This window comes from Copadichromis virginalis, linkage group LG23, assembly GCF_057382275.1.
Source record: "Copadichromis virginalis isolate Kocher_CV1m ecotype Utaka linkage group LG23, C_Virginalis_male_GT1.1, whole genome shotgun sequence".
NCBI classification, from domain to species: Eukaryota; Metazoa; Chordata; class Actinopteri; order Cichliformes; family Cichlidae; genus Copadichromis; species Copadichromis virginalis.
Window position 1 is genome coordinate 6,785,741 of NC_140639.1, and position 21,178 is coordinate 6,806,918.

General features: G+C 39.4%; 3 protein-coding genes and 1 long non-coding RNA gene across 4 annotated transcripts; 2 read left to right on the forward strand and 2 right to left on the reverse strand.

Moving 5' to 3' along the window:
* Positions 1–2,029: 2,029 nt before the first annotated feature.
* Positions 2,030–5,709, forward strand: LOC146680141 (cytochrome P450 2J2-like). Its single transcript, XM_085448324.1, has 9 exons — positions 2,030–2,326; positions 2,784–2,946; positions 3,407–3,560; positions 3,667–3,823; positions 3,907–4,083; positions 4,405–4,546; positions 5,010–5,197; positions 5,302–5,443; positions 5,532–5,709. The coding sequence occupies exons 1-9, from the start codon at positions 2,144–2,146 to the stop codon at positions 5,705–5,707; spliced, it is 1,482 nt and encodes a 493-aa protein (XP_085304450.1). The 5' UTR covers positions 2,030–2,143; the 3' UTR covers positions 5,708–5,709.
* A 343-nt stretch (positions 5,710–6,052) lies between these two features.
* Positions 6,053–10,200, forward strand: LOC146680142 (cytochrome P450 2J2-like). The gene is made up of 9 exons (XM_085448325.1): positions 6,053–6,304; positions 6,583–6,745; positions 7,657–7,810; positions 7,917–8,073; positions 8,157–8,333; positions 8,646–8,787; positions 9,101–9,288; positions 9,387–9,528; positions 9,615–10,200. The coding sequence occupies exons 1-9, from the start codon at positions 6,053–6,055 to the stop codon at positions 9,788–9,790; spliced, it is 1,551 nt and encodes a 516-aa protein (XP_085304451.1). The 3' UTR covers positions 9,791–10,200.
* LOC146680143 (uncharacterized) lies at positions 7,876–14,164 on the reverse strand. The gene is made up of 2 exons (XR_014917923.1): positions 14,103–14,164; positions 7,876–8,315 (listed from the first exon to the last, which is right to left on the reverse strand). It is a non-coding gene; the product is annotated as an uncharacterized LOC146680143 (long non-coding RNA).
* Positions 14,165–16,335: 2,171 nt separating this feature from the next.
* Positions 16,336–21,116, reverse strand: LOC146680144 (cytochrome P450 2J2-like). Its single transcript, XM_085448323.1, has 9 exons — positions 20,860–21,116; positions 20,378–20,540; positions 19,715–19,864; positions 19,448–19,608; positions 19,186–19,362; positions 18,144–18,285; positions 17,829–18,016; positions 17,604–17,745; positions 16,336–17,494 (listed from the first exon to the last, which is right to left on the reverse strand). The coding sequence occupies exons 1-9, from the start codon at positions 21,040–21,042 to the stop codon at positions 17,319–17,321; spliced, it is 1,482 nt and encodes a 493-aa protein (XP_085304449.1). The 5' UTR covers positions 21,043–21,116; the 3' UTR covers positions 16,336–17,318.
* Positions 21,117–21,178: the final 62 nt, after the last annotated feature.

Consider the following 21,178-nt stretch of genomic DNA (forward strand, 5'->3'; position numbering starts at 1 on the left):
GGGAAACAAATTCTGTCGGGGATACCTACTTTGGCACGACACCTGTGTTGTGCGGTGAAAAAAGCGGACTAGTCAGCAGGATGCGAGTAAAGATGCAGGAGGAGAACTGTACCGGTGAGTTAACAGCATATCACTGATCATACACCAGGAAAGGCTGTGTGGTAAAGTCCTAAAAATCGAGCATGTAATGATCACCCTAACGCAAACCGTAAATTTTATCTGAGCTAAAAGTTTAAATCACCGTCAATTTCAGTCTTTTATGTGGGAAATAGATTCAGAGTTTGCCGACATTCCTTATCGTACTGAGGTCTGTTGGCTGAGTTGGTATAAAAATTCTCAATAGAGTTTTTGAGCTCAGCAAGGAAATCTGTCAGTTCATGGACATGGCATGTGTGATGCTGAACTGCACCTGTGCAGATTCAGATGGAGCTGCAGTGTAATGATACCCTCAAGGGAAAGTACAACACTGAATGGCCCACACAGTTTATTAGTTCCATTCCTGAGGCAATGCCCAGCTCTGTCGACATGCGGCTCCAACCTTGTGTATGCTTTCATTTATTTTTTCTGGGGTTTTTGGCTGCATGTTCATATTTCTAACTTGCACAATTTTGACAGGATATATTTTTATGAAGAGCAAAATATTTAAAGTTAAAGTTGTTGTTTTTTTTAAGTTTATTTAATCTGGAATAATATTCCTTTCTGTTTTTATTCATATTTATGTTTAAAAAACATTGTTTTAGTGTGTTCAATAAATGTTTATATTGTTTAGCCTGCAACCTAAAGTGTGCCTTGAGTTTTGGCCCCATGTGCAATTGAGTTTGACACCCCTGCAATAGAACTTAGAAAACATATCAAATGCATAGACTTAGTAAATGCAGATCAATTTTAATTTATTATGGTTTTAATGTGAAAAAAATAACAGGGGGATTGAGTTTAAAGTCAGTAATACCCAAAAGGTTGATTCTGTTCTCTGTTCAGCCCATTCATTCAGTGGTGCTAGTTTCAGTCATTGTGCAAATGTACTGTTTATAATGTTGGGGAAACCTGCAGTCAGCGGAGACTTAAGAAATCACTTGAATGAGTGACGAAACGTTTCTCCCATTACGTCCAGATGAACAGAATCAAGCTTTTAGGATTTATTTACCTGAATGATTAGAGTCAATAACACTGAGTTCTCTTATTTGCAACATTTTAATACAATCAAGGGAATAGTTTATCAGGCAACTACTAAAGTAAAGCAAAGATATCTATTCTAGCATCGCATTACTGAAGTGCCACATCCGACTAATCTCATCAGAATAAGGAAGTTTGCTTTTTACTGTCCACATCCAGAAAGAGTTTCCTCACATCAGCGCTTCAAATTACACGCATGCGCACAAATGCACAGTTTTATGTAACTTACACCATCACTTGTTGATTGTGTAACTAGAGAGTAGTGTTTTAAGTAGAGAGCACAGTCAGACGGAGAATGTCTGCCCGAGCATTTTTGTCCTGAACTCTCTGGAGACACAGTAAACAATGTGACACTGTGTGCATGGATTTGCAGGGTGGAGGAGAACAAATACAACATATGAGAATTACCGAGCCTTTAATGGATCATCTAATCTGTTTCCTCCATATGTTGACTCCCCATCGAGCACTGCTGGGTTTTCAGTCTCAGTACTCACTGAAGCAGAGCTTTTGTATTCTTTGAGCTGTTAGTTGAGCTGTTCCTGAATGAACTTTGGAAGAGTTTTGTCTCTTTCCTCATTACTACTTCCTGCCTGAATTGTTTATCTTACCAGATGGCCACCCCCGCATTACCTTTCACTTCATAATTGTAAACTGTGTAATACTGACATTTTTCAAGTGTGAAGCATTTTGAAAATACACCACAAAATAAGTTATTGTGCAACCAAAAAAAAAACTAATAATATATCTTTTACGCATCTATGTTTAACACACAAGCTCACAGTCATCACTCAGCTGAAACAGTTCAAATTCCAGCTTCTGACAGTTCCCAAGAGTCTATTTGTGTTATGCAACATGTTTGGGGCCGCTTTTCCTGAGCACTCTGCAGCCTGATGATAACACCACACATACCACAGCACTCTTTGCTGGATCGCACTGCTTCTCCTGCAGAGGGATTTCTGATACTTCAACCATGATTTTTCAAGCTTTCTTCGATTGTATGAATTTTACTAGTTGGTTTTTGCTCAGTTTTGTATTGTTAATTTTAAGTGATGTAATACGAAACCGGAGGCCTCGCAACTTTCCACCAGGACCCTGGGCTGTGCCTCTGCTAGGAAATGTCTTCACTGGAGTAGACTACAAAACAATGCATGAGGTGAGGAGGAGAAGATCCTTACAGTGCAACTTGGTTTACATACAGTAGGCTGGCAAATATAATGTGCACGATGAATAACAACAGATAATAACAAGACTTCAACTTTAACCTCCTAGGACCTGGCATCCATATATGTGGACTTCACATTTTGGGTTATTTAGACCAAAATACTCAATTTTGCTCTCCAAGGGCCTGAGATCCACTTACAAGGACATTATACTGCTACTGTTCTATCGAAATTTTAAACAAATATCCTTATATGTGGCTCTCATTTTTCTTAGAAACAAAAATCAGGTAAAAAAAAAAAAAATCTGGTAATTCTTTGTTTTTACATTCATCTGGTCCCATTCAGCCCAAATATCAAAGAGAAATTAAAAATGTATGCCGTGGAAGAGTTCAGGTCTTCTAAAGGAATACCAACTGTGAAACATTTCTCTTGATTTATTTCTAAATGCAGCTGGCTCAGAAGTACGGCCCCGTGTTCAGTTTGAGGAGGGGCAGTGAGAGGATGGTGTTTGTTGCAGGATATAAAATGGTCAAAGAGGCTCTTGTCAGCCACCTGGACAACTTTGTTGATCGACCAATTGTCCCTCTTTTCCATGTTATATTCAAGGGCATTGGTGAGTAGTTAAAACACGTGCACGAAAGCATGTGCTATCACATATATTTTTGGGTGTACCAACCTCCTTCCCCAAGTCTTAAACTGTATTAAATTTTTGCCTTTTGGAAATGACAAGCACCAATATATCATTGGCATAGCATTAAATGAGAAGTCCTGTGGTGAAATGCAACTAGTAAGTCAAATTTTACCTACTTTCTAGAAACTTTAGGTACATATTTTAATGTGTTCTCCATTAGACACATTACACACAGCAAGAACGCCTTGGGTTGATTCACTGCAGTGAATTTGGTAGTTGATGATTTTCTTTGTGAAGTGTGCATGTTCTCCCTGTATCTGCATGGGCTTTATTAGCTCCCATGTTTCCTCTCACAGTCCAAAAACATTTTACCCTGTGCCCTACAAGATGTACATTAATGCAGAGACTTCCTTGTTATTAACTTAATATAATATTCTAATAGGTATAGCGCTGAGCAACGGTTACCTGTGGAAGAAGCAGAGGAAGTTTGCCAACACTCACCTGCGTTACTTTGGAGAAGGCCAAAAGTCACTGGAGAAGTGCATTGAAGTGGAGTGCAGTTTCCTTTGTGAAGCTTTCAAGGAGGAGCAAGGCAAGTAGGCTGCAGGAATTCACATGACTGAAGGGATTGCTCTGCACTGAAATCATTTTTGTAGCAGGATTTCTCTTGACTTGAGTAGAATTTGACATCTTCACAGGTAGACCATTCAACCCCCACTACATCGTAACAAATGCAGTGGGTAACATCATCTCCTCTGTGGTCTTCGGACATCGCTTTGAATACAGTGACCCCAGCTTTCGCAAAATTCTGGAGCTGGACAATGATGCCGTTGTGCTTGCTGGTTCAGCTCAGACGCAGGTACTCGTTGTTTAAACTACCATGTGATGATCATTTGCGATGTTGTTGTTGGTCTTTTACTAAGAGTTTATCATCCTCACCAGCTGTATGATGCCTTTCCTGGCTTGATGAAGTACCTGCCAGGACCTCACCAGACTGTCCATGCCAACTACAGGGAGATTGTGGCTTTCTTAAACAGAGAAATTGAAAAGCACCAGGAAGAGTGGAACCCAGATGACCCTCGTGATTTCATTGATGCATATCTGTCAGAGATGGAGAAGGTAACACAAAAACATTTCTAGTGAAGCATATGAATACTATTCTGTTAGATTTTAAAAAATTAATTGAAACAATAAGCATGTGTTCATGTAAACCATGACAATTGTCTATACCGGCCACTAATAGGTCACATTTGTAATGTGCCAGAACTGTGTTTAGATTCAAAAGAAGTCCTTCAAAAGTTTCTGAGACTTCAGCCACCCAAATGAATCAGTTAATCAAAAAACACAATCCTTATGATCATGAGATTAACTAGTAATAAAGTAAATTGCCTAAATGAACCGAGTACTGTGGATAATGTCTGTATTTTTCTGTTACATTAGAAAAAAGAGGATCCTCGTGCTGGCTTTAATATTGAAACGCTTCTGGTTTGTACCCTTGATCTGATTGAGGCTGGGACAGAGACAGCTTCCACCACTCTACGCTGGGCTCTAGTATTTATGATGAACTACCCAGAAATACAGGGTTGGTAACTTATTACTCTATCCCCCTTTCTCACATCCCAGATTGCATATCTTCAATCCCTGCTTTCAACTCTCCTTTAACATCGCATGAAGAAAAAGTGAAGGTCAAAAAGCTTGAGAATCTTAAACAGCTGAAAGCAAATAAAGGATGGTTTCCTCCTCCAAGAAGAATTTGTGGGTTAAATTCTAGGTGGGCCACTTTCATAATGGATACGCCTTTGCATCCTTGACTGTAACTCCAAAGGAGAGAACTCCCTTTTTTCTGTCTGTCAAATGCATTTTAAGAATTGTAAACCATTGGTGTATTGTCATGAGATTTTAGGTCACAAGCAGGATGAGGGGGGACAGATGGGCAGGCACAAACAAGAAAAATGAGAACAGCCTGAAGAATATAGATTTTAGGCCAGTCTGACTATGATGGTTATTAAGTTGTCTGTTTTAGTCGTTACTGTTTCCCCTTTCAGAAAAAGTCCAGGCAGAGATAGACAGAGTGGTCGGACAGTCTCGCCTGCCCACCTTGGCCGACAGACCCAACCTACCCTACACTGATGCTGTTATCCACGAGACCCAAAGGTTTGGAAATATTGTTCCATTGGGATTCCCAAAAATGGCCAGTAAAGATTCTACACTGGGAGGATACTTCATTCCTAAAGTAAGGGATTATTTACCAGACTGAGCCAGAAATTAACATTCATTTCATATGTCTTTCAATTATTTATAAATAGCTAATAACAACATCTGATAACACTGTTTCAGGGCACAGCTATTACTACAATACTTTCATCTGTGCTGTTTGATAAGAATGAGTGGGAGACTCCAGATGTCTTCAATCCTGAACATTTCCTGGACTCAGAGGGCAAATTTCGAAGAAGAGATGCCTTCTTGCCATTTTCAGCAGGTAATTTTATAGCGTGTAATTAGGTTTCCATTAAGAGTACATTTGATAGCAAAATGAACAGCAGGATAAATACTTCTGTTTCCCACAGGTAAACGTGTGTGTATCGGTGAGCCCCTGGCCAAAATGCAGCTCTTCCTTTTCTTTGCATCTCTGCTCCAACGCTTCACTTTGACTCCTGTTCCTGGAGAAATGCCGAGCTTGGAGGGTGTGATGGGCTTCACCTACTCTCCCGAGGAGTTCAGGATGCTGGCAGTGCCTCGCTGAGGTCATGCCATGCAAACACAAAGATGAATAAACTGAAACTCCACAAGCTTTATGGGATCACCAAATCACAGCATACAGAAAAAGCATACTAGAAACACAGAAAATATACTCTGTAAAACATTTTACGAACATTTCACATAGTAAGACACAATGTGCATGTCACAGTGCTAACTGTTGTTGTACTTTTATTTCTTGTCTTTTACTGTGAAGCACTTTGAGTTTTTTCTGTGAAAAGTGCTATATAAAACAATAAAGTTTTCTTACATAATACATAATAATGGTTAGACAACCTTGAAAAAATAATGTGCATGCATTATAGCAACTGACTGAAAATTAGGATGTATCATGGTTGATACAAAATCATGGTTGAAGTATCAGAAATCCCTCTGCAGAGAGATTTCTGATACTTCAACCATGATTTTTCAAGCTTTCTTCGATTGTATGAATTTTACTAGTTGGTTTTTTCTCAGTTTTGTATTGTTAATTTTAAGTGATGTAATACGAAACCGGAGGCCTCGCAACTTTCCACCAGGACCCTGGGCTGTGCCTCTGCTAGGAAATATCTTCACTGGAGTAGACTACAAAACAATGCATGAGGTGAGGAGGAGAAGATCCTTACAGTGCAATTTAGTGTACACGTAGTACACTGGCCAATATAATGCGCACATGGAAAAACAACAGATAATAGCAGGACTTCAACTTTAAAAACATTTAAAAGTTTCAGGGAGTTATTAGTAACTCCAGCTCAGATTCTTTTCAATACTGTGTTTATGTTATTGTCTACCACTTGAAGGGTTTTTAATCTGACAAAAAGTCTTTACTTCTAAAGGAATGCCAACTGTGAAACATTTCTCTTGATTTATTTCTAAATGCAGCTGGCTCAGAAGTACGGCCCCGTGTTCAGTTTGAGGAGGGGCAGTGAGAGGATGGTGTTTGTTGCAGGATATAAAATGGTCAAAGAGGCTATTGTCAACCAGCTGGACAACTTTGTTAATCGACCAATCATCCCTCTTTTCCATGTTATATTAAAGGGCTTAGGTGAGTAGTTAAAACACGTGCATGTAAACATGTGCTATTGCCTATATTTTTTGCTGTACCAACCTCCTTCCCCAAGTCTTAAACTGTATTAGATTGTCATCAAACTAGAAATGATCAATACCTGTACATCCTCATTATATCACGTCTCTGTATGGCCCAATTCTCAAAACAAACCCTGAAAAAGCATATCAAATGTAAAAATATAATGAAATTATTTTTTAGTGCTGTTACAGTCCTGGGTCTTGGACCCAGTTTTTGAGTTTCATTTTGGACCTATTTATTATTTCATAATAAGATAATTATGAACTAGTTCCTGAGTATGTTAGTTTCCTGTGCGGATGGGTTTATTAGTTATACTATAGTTCTTCAATTCTGGTTTCTTCACGTTTGTTCTGTTTGTGTCCAGTTAATACTTTCTTTAGTCCTCTCTGTTTGTTTTCTCCCTTAATCTTTCCATGTTCATCTCTCTGTGTTTTGTTCCCTTTACTCACCAGTCTTTCATATCTTCAGATTCTGTTCAGCTGTGTTCTTCAGGTGTGTCCACTCTACCCCAATCTCCTCCTGCGTGCATACTGTCTGCGTCTCCCTCTGTTCTCTGTGGTGTCGGCTTCTCTAGCTGTCTTCTGGAATTCCATGTCATTAGTTTCCTAATTCATCAGTTCCTTAAGTTTCTAGTTTTATTTCTCACCTGAGTTTTTTGTATTTTCAAGTGTATAAGCTACAGCAATAAAGCTGCCTCTTTTAGTTTACCCTTTTGTCTCCGAGTCTTGCAACTGGGTCTTGCCTTGCCTGTCACATAGTCCTTAATGATAACTTCATTTTGTTTTGGCTCACATTGTACTCAGTCCCCTACAAAATGTACATCCGTGCAAAGGCTTCCTTATTATTAACTTAATATAATATTCTCCAAGGGATATCTATGAGCAACGGTTACCTGTGGAAGAAGCAGAGGAAGTTTGCCAACACTCACCTGCGTTACTTTGGAGAAGGCCAAAAGTCACTGGAGAAGTGCATTGAAGTGGAGTGCAACTTTCTTTGTGAAGCTTTCAAGGAGGAGCAAGGCAAGTAGGCTGCAGGAATTCACATGACTGAAGGGATTGCTCTGCACTGAAATCATTTTTGTAGCAGGATTTCTGTTGATTTGAGTAGAATTTGACGTCTTCACAGGTAGACCATTCAACCCCCACTACATCATGACAAATGCAGTGGGTAACATCATCTCCTCTGTGGTCTTCGGACATCGCTTTGAATACAGTGACCCCAGCTTTCGCAGAATTCTGGAGCTGGACAATGATGCCCTTCTGCTTGCTGGTTCAGCTCAGGCACAGGTGCTCGTTGTTTAAACTACAATGTGATGATCGCTTATGATATTCTTGTTGGTCTTTTACTAAGAGTTTATCATCCTCACCAGCTGTATGATGCCTTTCCTGGCTTGATGAAGTACCTGCCAGGACCTCACCAGACTGTCCATGCCAACTACAGGGAGATCATGACTTTCTTGAACAGAGAAATTGAAAAGCACCAGGAAGAGTGGAACCCAGATGACCCTCGTGATTTCATTGATGCATATCTGTCAGAGATGGAGAAGGTAACACAAAAATGAATCCTGTTATGTTCACTTTATTAAAAAAACAAAAACAAAAAAAGCAACAATAGCCATGGGGGCATATGTTCATGTAAACCATAACAATTCATCATGTTCATGTCATTGCTGGCCACTAGCAGATCCCTATTGGCATTCAAAAGAAGTCTTTAAAAAATTCTGAGACTTCAGCCACCCAAATGAATCCATTAATCAAAAAACACAATCCTTATGATCATGAGATTAACTGGTAATAATGTAAATTACCTAAATGAGCCCAGTACTGTGGATAATGTCTGTATTTTTCTGTTACATTAGAAAAAAGAGGATCCTCATGCTGGCTTTAATACTGAAACACTTCTGGCTTGTACCCTTGACCTGATTGAGGCTGGGACAGAGACATCTTCGACCACTCTACGCTGGGCTCTAGTATTTATGATCAACTACCCAGAAATACAGGGTTAGTCCCTTATTAATCAATCCCCCTTCAATTTCCCAACTACTCTCCTTGTGTAGTCTCCAAAGATGAAAATGAAGGAGGTGTAGACCGGAGGGGCATCGAGGCATTTCCCCCCCCCCCCAAAAAATTAGACATCGTTGGTTCAGAGCCTCATTTTCACACAACACCAATTAAATATAAATACTGCATCGGTAATTGTTGTTATAGCAAACCTGCTGCTGACATTTGTTTTTAATATTTGGGACCACTTTTACTTCAGTTAATAATATGGCATATTGTGATGACTTTTAGTTGTTACTGTTTCCCCTTTCAGAGAAAGTGCAGGCAGAGATAGACAGAGTAGTCGGACAGTCTCGCCTGCCCACCTTGACCGATAGGCCCAAACTGCCCTACACTGATGCTGTTATCCACGAGACCCAGAGGGTTGGAAATATTGTTCCACTGGGATTACCAAAAATGGCCAGTAAAGATTCTACACTGGGAGGATACTTCATTCCTAAGGTAAGGGATTATTTACCAGACTGAGCCAGAAATTCAATTCATAAGTGTGTCAATTATTTATAAATAGCTAATAACAACATCTAATAACTCTATTTCAGGGCACAGCTATTACTACAATACTTTCATCTGTGCTGTTTGATAAGAATGAGTGGGAGACTCCAGATGTCTTCAATCCTGAACATTTCTTGGACTCAGAGGGCAAATTTCAAAAAAGAGATGCTTTCTTGCCATTTTTAGCAGGTAATTTTATGGCGTGTAATTAGGTTTCCATTAAGAGTACATTTGATATCAAGGGTTAGCAGGATAAAAACTTCTGTTTCCCACAGGTAAACGTGTGTGTATCGGTGAGCCCCTGGCCAAAATGGAGCTCTTCCTTTTCTTTGCATCTCTGCTCCAACGCTTCACCTTCAGACCTGTTCCTGGAAAAATGCCGAGCTTGGAGGGTGTGATGGGTTTCAACAATTCCCCTGAGGAGTTCAGGATGCAGGCAGCGCCTCGCTGATGTCATGTCGGGCAAACACAACGATGAATAAACTGAAACTCTACAAGCTTTATGGGACCACCAAAGATTTAATGAAAATTTTACATATTGAGACACTATATGCATGTTACAATCCTAATTGTTGCCATGCTTTTATTTCTTGTTTTATTGTGAAACACTTGAGTTTTTCTTAACACAAAGGACTTCAGATATTATCCTTTGTTTTTAAATTCACAAAAATGTTTGATGTGTGGATAAAACTCTGCTTATTTTTATCTATAAGCAAGGCCTACACATGCTTGCTGCACCTCTGTCTCCTCAATGCCAGTGTGAAAGTATTTTCTCTAAGTCCAAGTTCAGTGGCAAAATGTTATTTTTTTATATAAATGAATAAAGTCACTATAACCCCAGTAAACTCCATTAAAAAAATTTGTCCTATTGAATTTATTTAAATACTGACTGAAATCATACAAGTTTTCTTGTATTGATAGACCTCTTCTACAATCACCAACAAATTAATCAAAAATATATTAGACAAATGAATGAACCACACAAAATCAAGTGTTATTTCTACTCTTGGCAGTGATTATTCCGGTGCTGACAACCAAGTTGAAATGGTAGTAAAGATTTATACAGTCCCGATCAAAAGTCCACTTGAAAAATAAGTTTAAGTCCACTTGAAAAATGGCAAAAACTCAAATTTTGCATGATTGGATCCTAAGAAGGTTCCAAGTAGAGCTTCAACATGCAACAAAAAGAAATGGGAATGAGACAAAACATTTTTGGAGCGTGTAATTTATTGAAAACAACAGAAACAGACTGTTTTACAGCTGATCAAAAGTTTAGGACCGCACCTCAAAAAACCCCATAAACTCCTCTAAAACAGAAATTAAAGTTTCAAACATGAACTCAGTAATGAATAGTTCCACTATTATTGTTGATCACTTCAAAAATTCATTGCGGAATGCTTGACGCTAGTGCTTCCATGAGATTAGTGGGAACATTTCTCCAAGTGGTGATGGCCACACGAAGGGCATCTACTGTCTGAAACTGTTTTCCATTTTTGTACACTTCCCTTGCCATCCATCCCCTTCTATAGCACATTTAAAAGACTAGTGTACATCAAAGTGCTTCACAATAAAACCGCCAAGCGGGTAGAACAATTAACAAATAGTACAGTTACAATTAAAATTACATTACATGGTGTAGTGCAGGCAGAATGAAAGTAGAACTTATATGCTTCAAAAGCTAAGTTGAACAGGTGTGTTTTTAAGCGTGATTTGAATGATTGAATTGATTCCGATGTACAGATATCAACTGGAAGATTATTCCAGAGTCTAGGGGTGCCAATGGCAAAAGCACGGTCACCTCTGGTTTTTAAACGAGGCCTTAGTTGCATTAGAAGCAGTTGGCTGGAGGATCTTAGTGCTCTCTTTGGGTTGTACAGATCAAGGGGATCAGTTAGGTAGCTAGGGGCCAAGTTTTTTAGAATTTTAAAAGTGAGCAGAAGGATTTTGAAATCAGTGTGATATTTGACAGGAAGCCAGTGCAAGTTAGGGAGTATGGGGGTGATGTGCTCATGTCTTCTAGAGCTGGTTAAGAGGCCAGCTGCCGCATTTTGGACTGATTGCAGGCGCTGAAGGAGGGAGAGTTGGAGGCCCAGGTAAAGAGTGTTGCAACAGTCCAATCTGCAAGTGATTAAGGCATGGATGAGTTTTTTGAGTTCTTTATGTGGTAAATAGGGCTTAGCTTTGAAAATTTGCCATGATTGTTAAAAGCTAGTTTTTACCACAGTGGATTTCTTCTCTAATTTAAAAGAACTATCCAGGAGTACTCAAAGATTTCTGGCAGAAGGAGAGAGGTGGCTGGTGAAAGACCCCAGTGTATTGGTTAGCTGGCCCTGGGGAATGTGGCTATCAAAAATAATCATTTCTGTTTTGCTTTCATTTAAGACAAGATAATTCTGGGATAGCCAATTTTAAACCTCTCGCAGACAGTCAAACAAAGGCAAGAGAGGAGATGGGGCATCCAAGTTTAGAGGAAGGTAGCTTTGGATATCAACCGCATAGCAGTGGTAGAATATGTTATGTTTTTTAAAGATGAGTCCCAAGGGCAGCATGTACAAGGAGAACAGCGTAGGGCTTAATACGGATCCCTGAGGCACACCACAGTTAACCGGGGCAGAAGAGGAAGAGTATTTCCCCATGGTGACAGAGAAGGATCTGTCTGCTAGATACGATTTAAACCATAAAAGAACTTTGCCTTTAAGGCCAACTACATCTTCCAGCTGTCATGGGTGGGTCTGTGACCCAGCATTTTGAGTTCATTATATATTGTGTATTTCTGTTTTTAGTATGGGGATATGTTAAGTTCTTGTTTTTGCATTAGTTAGAACTTGAGTCTTTGTGTTTTGTCATTTATTGTTTGGGTTAAGCTCATCCACCTCTCTTAAACCCCTAAGTTGTTCAGCCTTAGTTCTGTTTATTGGAGCTCCTCATTTCCCCTTCCCCTGGATCTTAGTCTCATTTGCCCTTTGCGTTCCACGTCTCATGTTGTCAAGCCCATGTTGTTTGGTCTGTCTCATCATGTTTCCTGTTTTATTTTGAAAGAGTCCTCTGTTTTTTGTTCATTGCATTTAGTTTCACGTCCCCTGTCCTGTCATTAGGTTATGTGTGTCAGCTGTGTCCTCATGTGTCTCCACTTCCTCTGATCACCTCATGTGTGTATTTAGTCCTCAGTCTTGCTGTGTTCAGTGTCAGTGTTATCTCCCCTACCCCTTGTCAGAGTTTCCCAGCCATAGTAAGTCATAGTTTGTATATTGTTTAGTCATAGTCTAAATCTCAGTAGAGTCATAGTTTCCCAGTCTATGTTCAGGTTTTCCCTCAGTTACTTTGCTGTTAAGTCCAGTTTTGTGCCCTCGCCTCTGTCTGCTCTTGGGTCCTCTACTCACTCCACACGGTCTGCCCCGGCAGTCCGTGACACCAGCCTTATTAGGAGAATATTATGGTCAACCATATCGAAGGCAGAAGTTAGATCTAATAAAACTTGAGCCACAGGGTGCCCTGAATCAATGGTTAAAAACTCTCAATAAAGCTGTCTCGGTATTATGACAAGGTTTGAATCCAGATCGAAATTTGTCACTGACACCGTCTCTAGGAAGGACTGTAGTTGCTGGATAACTATATTTTCTAAAAATCTTAGACATGAAGTTAAGTTTACAAATTGGCCTGTAATTTGAAAGAGCGTTGCCGTCAGAGTTGCTTTTATTAATATCAGGTTGCACGACTGCGTGTTTGAAGGCAGTCGGAACACAGCCTGATGACAATGAAGCGTTCATTAAAATTGAGATACAGGGTCCAATAGTAGTCAGAGCATCCTTAATGATGCAGGAAGGAAGAATGTCATTTAAAGCTTTGGAAAACTGAAACGGCCTGGACTCTGTCAAGCAACGGAACCACACCCTCAGCGGTGCCGGAGGAAATCCAGAACAGGCAACCCAAACTGGCACTTGGAAGGGTTGATGATCAGGCCGTGCGCTGCCAAACACTGGAAAACCTGGCGCAGATGGGACTCGTGCTGGCTCGCCGAGCAGCTGGCCACCAAAATATCGTCCAGGTAAACAAAAACGAACGGCAGCCCACACAAAACGGAGTCCATCAGCCACTGAAAGGTCTGGGCGGCACCTTTCAGGCCAAACGGCATGCGCAAAAACTCGAACAAGCCGAAGGGGATAACGTCTTAGGCGCGCACGGTCGAGGTCCCGGCGAGATTGGCGGAAAAATCCTGAATGTGGGGGATGGGGTAACTGTCATTCTCCGTGGCATTATTTCAACGGCGGAAATCTCCGCATGGCCGCCACCGACCGTCCGATTTGGGCACCATGTGAAGCGGAGAGGCCCATGCACTGTTCGAGCACTGTACAATGCCAAGGCGCTCCATGGCTGCAAACTCTTCCCGAGCGACGGACAGTTTTGCGGGGTTGAGGCGGCGTGCGCACGTGTATACCGGGGGCCCGACCGTGGGAATATAATGCTCAACCCCGTGCTTCGTTACCATGCTAGAGAAATTAGGGACAGAGAGCGATGGAAACTCTAAAAGCAAACGCTGAAAAGCATTACTGGTGGTCACTACATTAGCCCGAATCAGGGGCTCGGCTGCACGAGTAAAACAGGGTAGCGAAGAAAATGAGAGATCATCAATTAAACGTCTGTTAGCAACATCGACAAGCAGTCCATGAGCACACAGAAAATCAGCACCTAAGATAGGTACAGAGCTAGCGGCAACAACAAAGTTCCACTGGAAATCCTGGCCATGAAAACAAACAGTCACCAACCTTTTCCCAAACGTTGTGATGGGAGAGCCATTAGCTGCAATGAGCTGCAGCCCGCAGTTTGCTGCTAGCCTGTCGGCAACGGTCAGGGGAAGGAGGCTCTTCTGGGAGCCGGAGTCCACGAGAAAACGTCTCCCAGAGCGTGAGTCCTCTATGAAGAGCACCCTTTCTGTATCTGTATCTTTCTTCTTTATTCCTCTCCCAACTTCAACTGAACACATCGCGCCACAAAACACAGCAACACACTTCCTCAACACTGGTTATGAGTGGAGCCCTCTAGTGGTCCACCACAATATCTTAATTTTGGTTTCTGACAAAAGATTAGCATACTGAATTAAGCTATTAAAGAATTGAAGCTAGCAAAATAGCTCATGTGATGTGCACAGCTTGTTAGTATGAAGCAAATAACAAAGTAATTTGGTAAAGCAAATATATTTATTACACTTTACATTACAGTTTTTAATGAATTACTAGACTGGTATACAAAATGGTCTTAAAAAATCTAATTTTTCAGATGTATATGAATAAAAAATGTTGTAGTTTAACAGATATTTTAAGGTGCCCATCTTGTCTCAAAATCTATTTTGGCGATGTCAAACATATAGCACCACTATCTGCTAGATGCCTTTCTTCAACATTGTCTAGAGCTTTCTAAACTAGATTTAAGAACAAATGAAACTCTGAAACTGTGCATTGTAGCTTTCACATTGTACATAATATAACTGAGACCTGCAAATCCAGGACTTACAAATAGGGAAATTAGTGGAAGACAGTGGCTTTCAACTGGAACTCACTAAAATAGTTTTCTAGATTAAATATGTATGTGTAAATCCAAATATCACAATTTATTTTTAAAAAGTTAAATAATGACTTTGTAGTACAGTAACGCCAGTCAGTGATCACAAACAAACATCCACAGTACCAGTGCTTGGTGTTGTTATAATATTAAACAATCTTCGTCTTTTTCCTCTTCTTTTGACTGCTCGGTTTAGGGTCAGCACAGGTGATCAGCCGACATCTCACCCTCTCTCGCGAGAAGAGGTTTGGACCAGCCTTGAGGCCGACCTGCAGGAACAGTGTAAAGATTTCACCACAAAGGAGCCAGCAAAGACAAAGAGCCTCCTTGTCTGTTCATTGTCTTCAGACTCTGATTCAGATGAGTAAGCCCTGTGTAACAGGGCCCTGAGTTTGTACAGAGCAGGATCCACTATCAGCAAGAAAGACTAATACTATCTTTAAATCAACCTCTTCATCCAAGGTTGCAATGCTGTAGATAAATCACAGAATATGCTGGAGAATATTCCTCAGTAAGTAATTCTGGATTCATATTAGTAAATTTAGTCAGGAGTAAACATGTGGAACTCAAGATTATGGCAACTAATTTTCTTTTCAATGAATGACACTACCTAATATTATAAAAGCATCAAAATTATAATTTCATGCTTTACAAGTACTACAACTGCTTTTTTTTTTTTTTTTTTTTTTTTTAAGAAATAGTCATACTTGCTGATGATCATCTAAGTGCATTTGATCACCAGCTTTACCTTCTTAATTCATTTGGAAACACTAAAGATGTTTGAAATTTTCCAAACTGCTTCTGCATTTTAGCTTAATGTTTGTTAAATAACTTATGAGTCACTGCTGTATGTAATGTGTTGTTTTTCATGTGAGGTTGTATTTGCCTAATTTTACAACCTGCTATTAACCAGGTGATTTTTTTAAATTTACTTTGTTCTCATACCTAAACGGGAAGAAGGTGGACTTTCTTTTTCACAAAATACACATCCTGACAAAGACAATAAGGGGTTCTAATGTCAGCGCGGGACTGAACAAACCTTGCAGAACTGAATTCTGAAAATCCAGGACCTAAAGTCAATGGCTTTCAAGTGGAACTCAACTTATAAAATAAACTAGTAACTCAACATAGCTAGTTTTCTACATTTGTTGTGCATGTGGCAATTCCAGGAAAACAAACAAAATGTCAGTGATGGGTTGAGGGCGGGCTTTGATTACTGTGTCTGACACGCAACCAAAAAAATTCTCTGCCTATCCAAAATACATGAAAAACAATCTTTTCAACAAAATTTAACATAATAACGGGAACAAAATATATTTAAATGATCAAAGTAATCAAAAGGGGAACACATATTCTCCCTTGCATAGTTGATGAACTGGAGGCTTTTAGACAACAACTAAATCCATGAAAGCCACCAATAAAATGACAATCATAAGCACGTAGTATGCAACTGTTTAATTTCTTAATGTGTTGATTAATACATTTAAAAACATAAGCAGGAAATAGAAAAGCAGCACTCCTACATTTGAATTAATACCCATAAATACAGGGTCTTCTATATAATCACATGTAAAAGCAATTTGCAGCATGCCAGGTTATATGAAGATCAGTTAATTTTTTACAAACAAATCTTCCACTTTTTGGTCTAATCTACGAGGTGTGAATTTTTCACTTTTTTGAATTTTTTGAATTTTGCCCTGTCTTCTGTCTATGATCGAATGGGATCTTGTGTTCATAATTACACACAGTTCAAAAGAAATGTCTCATGGAACCAAATATGTGTTTTAGATGCTAAATATTTAAAGAATGATCACGACTAGACCATGACCTTCAAAGTGTAGCTTTGTATATTTGATATCAAAGTGTAGTTTTGTGTATTTGACTTGGCAAATTTAAAAAACAAATTGTTACGCAAAATGTCCTTCCTGCCGCAATCACCATCCCTTAATCTCTTAATCACTACACTGTGGCCACTCCAGTTTAAACTATGCTGTTGATTATATTTGTTCTCTAGCTGTATATAAAATAGCTGTTGAACAAAATCAAGGTTTTTGTTATATGGTTGCTGATTTTCCAAAATAGTGGAAGAATCAATGTCAAGAAGTCATTCTTGAGGTAAATTACTTAAGAACCCGACTGAAAGTCAGTGACAGGAGATAGTATAAGGGGTTAGGCACACTGCGACAACTTCTAGACAATTTTTTTAAAAAGGCAGCCAACATCAAAAATAGATTTTTGAATGTTATTAAGAAGCCTGGAGAACTATTCCTCAAGACTACTTAAAGAGAGTTACATTAAGAAAGTTGCTTTTTTTCAGTTGCAGGTCAGAATATATATAATAAAAGGTGTTGCTTCTCTTTGGGTTTCTAGTATGCTCATAAAGAGGTTCAGCTTCTTGATCTTTATGTTTGGATAGAATGACATCAGCGAGGCGCTGCCTGCATCCTGAACTCCTGAGGCGTGTGGGTGAAGCCCAACACACCATCCATGCTGGGCATTTCTCCAGGAATAGGAGTGAAGGTGAAGCGTTGGAGCAGAGATGCAAAGAAAAGGAACAGCTCCATTTTGGCCAGGGGCTCACCAAGACACATACGTTTACCTGTGGGGTGACAAACAGAAGTATTTGTTTTTGGTGGCACTCATTTTCTAAAATGGGAATTCTGATTATTGTTGCTAAAGAACAAAAAAAAAAGTAGATTTAAAATGACCTGCTGCAAATGGCAAGAATGCATCTCTTTTTCGAAACTGGCCCTGTGAATCCAAGAAATGCTCAGGATTGAAGACATCTGGAGTCTCCCACTCATTCTTGTCAAACAGCACGGATGCAAGAATCATAGTCGTAGCTGTGCCCTGAAAATAAGTTTTACAATCTTTTTGATATTAGCTGTTTAGAAATAACCATCTCTGTGTGAGTCGGGTAAATCGTCACTTACCTTAGGAATGAAGTATCCTCCCAGTGTAGTGTCCTTAGTGGCACGTCTCGGGAATCCCAGGGGAGCAATATTTCCAAACCTTTGGACCTCATGGACAACAGCATCAGTGTACGGCAGGTTGGGTCTGTCAGCCAAGGTGGGCAGGCGAGACTGTCCGATCACTCTGTCTATCTCTGCCTGGACTTTCTCTGAAAATGTAAGCACAGTAAGGACTAACACAGACAGTTCACTGCTCATCATGGTTAAACTCTCATCAACAGTCTCAGTCCTTCACTGAAATACATCAATGTTAAGTGTTATTGATTAGACTCTGACCCTGTATCTCTGGGTAGGTCAGCATGACTATAAGGGCCCAGCGCAGGGTGGTAGCAGTTGTTTCTGTTCCAGCCTCAAGCAGGTCAAGGGAGGATAACGACAGTGTTTCAAGGTTGAAGCCAGCCTGGGGATCCATTTGTTTCTAATGTAACAAAAAAGTACTGACATTATTCAAAGTGATGAGCTGATTTAGGCTATTTTACACCACCACTAAATATATTATTATTTAACAGTATGTTTTACATTTTCTTGACAAATTGTACTCATAATGAATAAGTTGCCCTAACTTAGTTATTTTAAGTAAGCTTTATGTCATTTTTCACAATTTTTTTACATTTTGGGAACTAATTGGATTTTCCGGTGTACTCTCCAGAAGCATGTTCAGAGTATTCACCACCATGGCTAATTGAAACTCCTGGTTCATATAAGCATTTAGATATTTTATCAATTTTCAAGTGACACTGATAATAATTCTTTAGGGAATTAAAAGTGGTATTTTGGTGAAGAACTAAACAAATTTCATCAGCAAGTAATGCACTGAAACTGGACTAAATCTTTTTTAGTCCAGTTTTTGCTTGTATTACAGTTTGGTGTGTCTGATATACCCATTTTGTTGCTGTTCCTGCATCAAAGTTGCAACTGACAAATCACACTGTTGTGATGTCATAGTGTACCTTTGCAAACTAGGGATAAAGGGAAAAAATAATTTGTAAAATATAGTTAATATATTATCAAGCTGGGCTTGCTGTTTGCCAGTCATATTAGCACTGACTAAGTGTAATGCAGCATTTATGTCTTGACATTTTTTTTCTCACATTTTTCTCACATTAACATAGAAAAAACTTTGTGTGTGTGTGTGTGTGTGTGTGTGTTTCTTTTCTTTACAATGATATGTGCTTTAGTTGTAAATATAAATTAAATTTTAAACTATCTATTTTGAGCAGAAACTGCTGGCTTTGTTCACTTTGTTCAAGGATGCAAAAGCATGCAATTCTTGACCTAACAGGATTCATAAGCTTTGTTAGAAATGCCTTCATATTACCTTTTCCATCTCTGACAGATATGTATCAATAAAGTCACGAGGGTCTTCAGGGTTCCAGTCCTCCTGGTGCTTTTCTATTTCCTTCTTTACAAATGCCAAAAGCTCCTTATAGTTGTTTTGGATAGTCTGATGAGGCCCTGGCAGGTGCTTCATCAAGTCAGGAAAGGCATCAAGGAGCTGTTGATGACGACAGTCTCTCAGAACAGCAATAGACCAACACAGCTTATTTTGTTATTACTACAATAGTTTACATAAGGAATACCTGTGCTTGTGCTGAACCAGAAAGCACAATAGCCTCATTGTCCAGCTCCAGAATTTTGCGATAATTTGGATCAGTGTATTCAAAGCGATGCCCAAAGACCACACAGCATATCACATTGCTCACTGAATTTGTTATGGTGTAGTGTGGGTTGAATGGTCTTCCTGTGAAGATGTCAAATTTAACTCAGGTCAAGAGAAATCCTGCTATAGAAATGATTTCAGTGCACAACAAACAGCCCAACTGAGTGAATTCCCGAACTCTACTTGCCTTGCTCCTCTTTGAGAGCTTCACAAAGGAAGCTGCACTCCACTTCAATGTACTTCTCCAGTGCCTTCTGGCCCTCTCCAAAGTAACGTAGGTGAGTGTTGGCAAACTTCCTCTGCTTCCTCCACAGGTAGCCATTGCTCAAAGATATGCCTATGACAATATTATATAGAATAACTAACAATTAGTTTCTGCTCAGTTATACTTCTGTTTTTCCCACAAAAAATATGCTGTATATATATGATGTCCTTTGTAAAATGTTTTCCAACAACAAATGTGACTTCACTTTCATGCTACAGCTATGTCTACTTTCTGCTTATTTTATGACGGAAAGTTAATAGTATACAATCGTATAATTGTTATACTTTATACTCAAAACATATTTAATAATAATACAAATCTATGCAATAACTAGTAACTACAGTTTCATGTAGTGGAGTAATATTTCAAAGTAATATTTCCCTCCAAAATATGAGTTGTAAAATGCAAATACTTCAGTAAAGTATATTCAGATTGTATTTAATTAGAGATTAGATTTAATTTAATTAGAATACTTGGTTACATCATGAGCCCTTTTTGTCAAAGTGACAGACTGATGACACTTGGTGGTGCGGGTGGGAGGGGGTATGTTTGGCAGTTCCTAGACCTTGATGCCCCTATACTCACCAAGACCCTTATAGATAATATGGAAGAGAGGAAGAACTGGTCGATCAATAAAGCTATCCAGCTGATTAACAAGAGCCTCTTTGACCATCTTGTATCCTGCAACGTACACCATCCTCTCACTGCCTCTCTTCACACTGAACACAGGACCGTACGTCTCAGCCAGCTGCAAGCAGAAAAAATTAGGAGGAGAAATGTTTCACAAACATTTTTTTTTCAAAGTAATACCTTCAATATGTAGACAATGACAAATATTTCATTAAGAGATTGAAGTTCCCAAATCCCCCACTGAAACTGCTGACACAGTATGAAAGTGTGACAGTGATGACTAAAAATCTTTTAAGTTGCAATATTGTTATTCTGCAGTTGTGATTTCTTTTGCACTTCATGTGGACCACGTTGTTGTGTGTAAGTCAAACTTCTGCTGGAAAAAATGCATGTGCATACTGTTGCATGCATTACTTTTACATGACTGTTAAGCTCACCTTCATCATTGATTTGAAGTCAACTCCGGTGAAAACATTTCCTAGAAGAGGCAAAGCCCGGGGTCCTGGTGGAAAGTTACGAGGTCTGCGGTTTCTTATCAAATCAAACAAAATCAGCAATACAAAAGCAAGCAACAGCCAACTACTAAAATTCAGACAGTCAAAAAGAGCTTGAAAAACCATGGTGAAAGTATTGATGATCCTTGTGGAGAACCACACTGATTCTGCAGACAGGGCTTTGGTATGTCTGATGTTATTTGGGTGGAACCTGCAGTTCTGGGAAAACAAGCCCCCGTGTCAGGTTACATAACACTGAAAG